General features: G+C 42.5%; 1 protein-coding gene across 1 annotated transcript; it reads right to left on the reverse strand.

The window, feature by feature from the left end:
• Positions 1–655: 655 nt before the first annotated feature.
• Positions 656–2773, reverse strand: LOC125196753 (1-aminocyclopropane-1-carboxylate synthase 7-like). Its single transcript, XM_048095366.2, has 4 exons — positions 2544–2773; positions 2323–2451; positions 1917–2077; positions 656–1683 (listed from the first exon to the last, which is right to left on the reverse strand). The coding sequence occupies exons 1-4, from the start codon at positions 2733–2735 to the stop codon at positions 825–827; spliced, it is 1341 nt and encodes a 446-aa protein (XP_047951323.2). The 5' UTR covers positions 2736–2773; the 3' UTR covers positions 656–824.
• Positions 2774–3207: the final 434 nt, after the last annotated feature.

Here is a 3207-nt window from a genome sequence, read left to right on the forward strand (position 1 = left end):
GGTTGAAAATATTGGTTACAATAGTGATTTATAGATTATCAATCCGTGTTGTGCAAGCTAGGACTACATTATTTTACCTTAAAAATAATAATTTCAATAAATATTAATCAATTTGTATCATGGGTAGACACTTTCTTTATTAGAAAAATAACGAGCCATGTATAATTTTTGATAATAAATTTAAACATCATATCATAAATTTGTATTTGACCTATACATGCACTCCATATATTTAATATTTAAAGAATAGAGTCAAAGTGTAGAATAAAAATTAAACTAGCTATTCCCTACAATTGTTAGCTAACTACACAATTTCCTTCTATGAAACATGACACCTCCAAATCACATTATGCTTAGATAACTGTTAGTATGCCTTAAATTCGTATAGTTTGCCGCTAGCCGAACGGTGGTCTTAATTGTCTTATTGGGCCTAGCCCGTCGTCTGTGTGCTTGTTTATATAGAAGTAGGGCACATAACTCTCTAATCTGAAAACAATCTGAATACAATCCGTTCTGCGGGTGAACCACGTAAATTCTGTGTCTCTTTACGTTTTCTGTTTCTCTCGATTACACAGTTGCTTTATTCTGTCACAACAATAACTCATTGCAATAGAAGAAGAAATAAGAAAAGGATTGTTTACATGCAAATATGCAATCAATTAAATTATCTCATTCAATGAATATTACTAATTAATACAATGTAATTTTAAACACAAACCCATTCTTTGAACGGGCAAAAACTATTTCCATCAAAACACCTACATATACATTGGATAAACAAAATCAATTTCAAAAGTAATCAATAATGGTTCCCCGTCTATCTTCTACTGATTCCCCCTTCTTCTCTCGACAAAATCATGTATTCTGGCGAGCGCGACTTGCAGCGTCTGCTCGCTCATATTCGCGAAGCAGACTCTAAACCACCCGGGCTCCGCGCAGTGGCACGACACCCCGGGTGAAATATTAAGTTTGACTTCCCTCAAAATACACTCCCACAAAGCCAACTCCTCCCCAACGGTCCCCTCCTTCAAAAACGGGCTCAAATTCATCCAACAAAACAAGCCCGCATTCCCCTTCAAGCACTCGATCCCGGCCCGGCCCAGCCCGTCCACGATCATCCGGTACCGCCTCCGCAGCCTCTCCCTATTCGTCTCGATGTACCCCGCCGTGAACTCCTCGTCGGCGAGCATCGTCGCCAGCAGCTGCTGCGTCTGCGACGAGATCAGCGTGAAGCTCGACATCCGCCTCGCCGCCGTCACGACGGCGTCGTTGTAGGAGTAGATCGTCCCGACTCGGAACCCGGGGAGGCCGAGGTCCTTCGAGAGGCTGTACACGATGTGGCACCTCTCGGAGCCGCGGCCGCCCCGGGCCTCGAGGACCTCCGCGATGCTGACGAACTCGAGGTCGGAGAAGGCGGAGCCCGAGTAGATCTCGTCGGAGACGAGGTGGATGTTTTTTAAGGACGCGAAGTCGAGCACGTGCTCGAGCACGGCGCGCTTCACGGTCGCGCCGAGAGGGTTGGAGGGGTTGGTGATGAGGACGCCCCGGACGCGGAGGCCCCTCGCCTCCGCGTCCGAGTACGCGGATTCGAGGGCGGCCGGGGTGATCTCGAAGGCGTTGGAGCTGTCGCAGTGGATGGGGACGATGTGGACGCCGGTTCGCCACCGCAAGTCTCTATCGAAGCTGCGGAATTAAATGAGAGAATTATTGGTTAGTTTCGATGTCACACTTCACTATGCTTCTCGTGGAATATATTTTATAGATATTTTACTACTATTAAATATTAAATTCCACTTGTATTATATTATAAAATTTAACAAAAATAGAACTTCATTTACATAAATTTCTTAAAATTTGTGTCGAATTAAGACATTTAACAGTGGACGAACAGAGTCAGAATTTACAAATATAATTACCCTGGATAGTATGGAGTTGGGACGAGCAAGGCATCGCCGGGATCGGCCAAAATGAAGGTGAGAAGTTCGTTAGCGGCAGTTGCTCCCGCCGTGATCACGATTCTTTCCGGGTCGAATTTTGCCCGCCCGCCTCTTATTTTCCCCATGAAGCTCGCCATTGCCTGAAATTGCAGCATACGTTAGTCAGTGGCTGACGCAGAAAAATAGAAACGCTTAACAATTAAGAAGGCTCCTAATTTATACTTCATCCGTCCATGAAAAAATAATACTACGGAATATTTCATTTCTTACAAATGAAGATCATAATACTATCAATTTTATTAAAACTCGTGTAAAGATACTTTAGGTCAATTTTCGATGGACGGAGAGAGTAATAGGAGAGGAAGACTAAGAGGGTGTTTGTTACCTTTCTAAAAGAAAGTAGACCATGATAATCTTGAAACAAAGCATTCTCTCTAAAACTAGAAACTCTCCCGCTGCTGGTGGCGTCGGAGGAATTCTTCTCAAGGTATTTCTCAAGAAGATCAAATGAAACCTAAAAAAACACAATTTGTCAGCAACAAACATTCTAGATTGTTCTAGAAACTCTTCACGACATATATACAACGTTGGACGGATCAAACTCACCTGATTTTCCGCGAGCCCCATCTGTATGACCCCGGAAGGGTTGGAAGATTCGTCGTAAGGATTCTCATCGTAGGCCTTCCACCCGGCGAAGTAGGGCGAGTCCTCCCCGTGCGTGTTGGAAACCGCGATTTTCGATAAGCTAACGGCGGCTGAGGAGGCGGAAGAAGGCTGCTTTAATGGTTTGATGGCCATTTTGTTAAAATCTAGGAAGGGATGAGAAAGATGAGAGAGCAACTGTTTAATTGAATGAAGCTTATTGAAGCCGATGTTTCCCATTTATAGAGGAATTTTTATGCCTTGGCTTACGTGGAATTATGTATATTCTTGACAAAAAAAATAAAAATGTGGAAAGGGAGGCAATGATTGATTGAGATCAAAATTTGCCTTTTTACAAAAAATAATGGTATGATATTGTGTGAAAGACTGGCGACAACTGGTTGCTGACGTCATCTTTTTTTTGCCAAAGCTAGGTTTATTATATGTATAAGTTATGTATCTAAATCTTCTCCACGAGATTCACATCAAATATGGTGGTTGAAATGGGGGTGGCTGCTCATTTTCTAACTCCTATTTTATTTTTATTTTATGTTTTAGTGTTTGACTGTGTGGCCAATAATGTGTTTGTGGGGTGATTAGAGGATTTAATTGAGAATTATTATGTGTT

Source organism: Salvia hispanica, chromosome 4 (assembly GCF_029641045.1).
Source record: "Salvia hispanica isolate PSC_SH4W2 chromosome 4, Shi_PSC_v1, whole genome shotgun sequence".
Lineage (NCBI taxonomy): Eukaryota > Viridiplantae > Streptophyta > Magnoliopsida > Lamiales > Lamiaceae > Salvia > Salvia hispanica.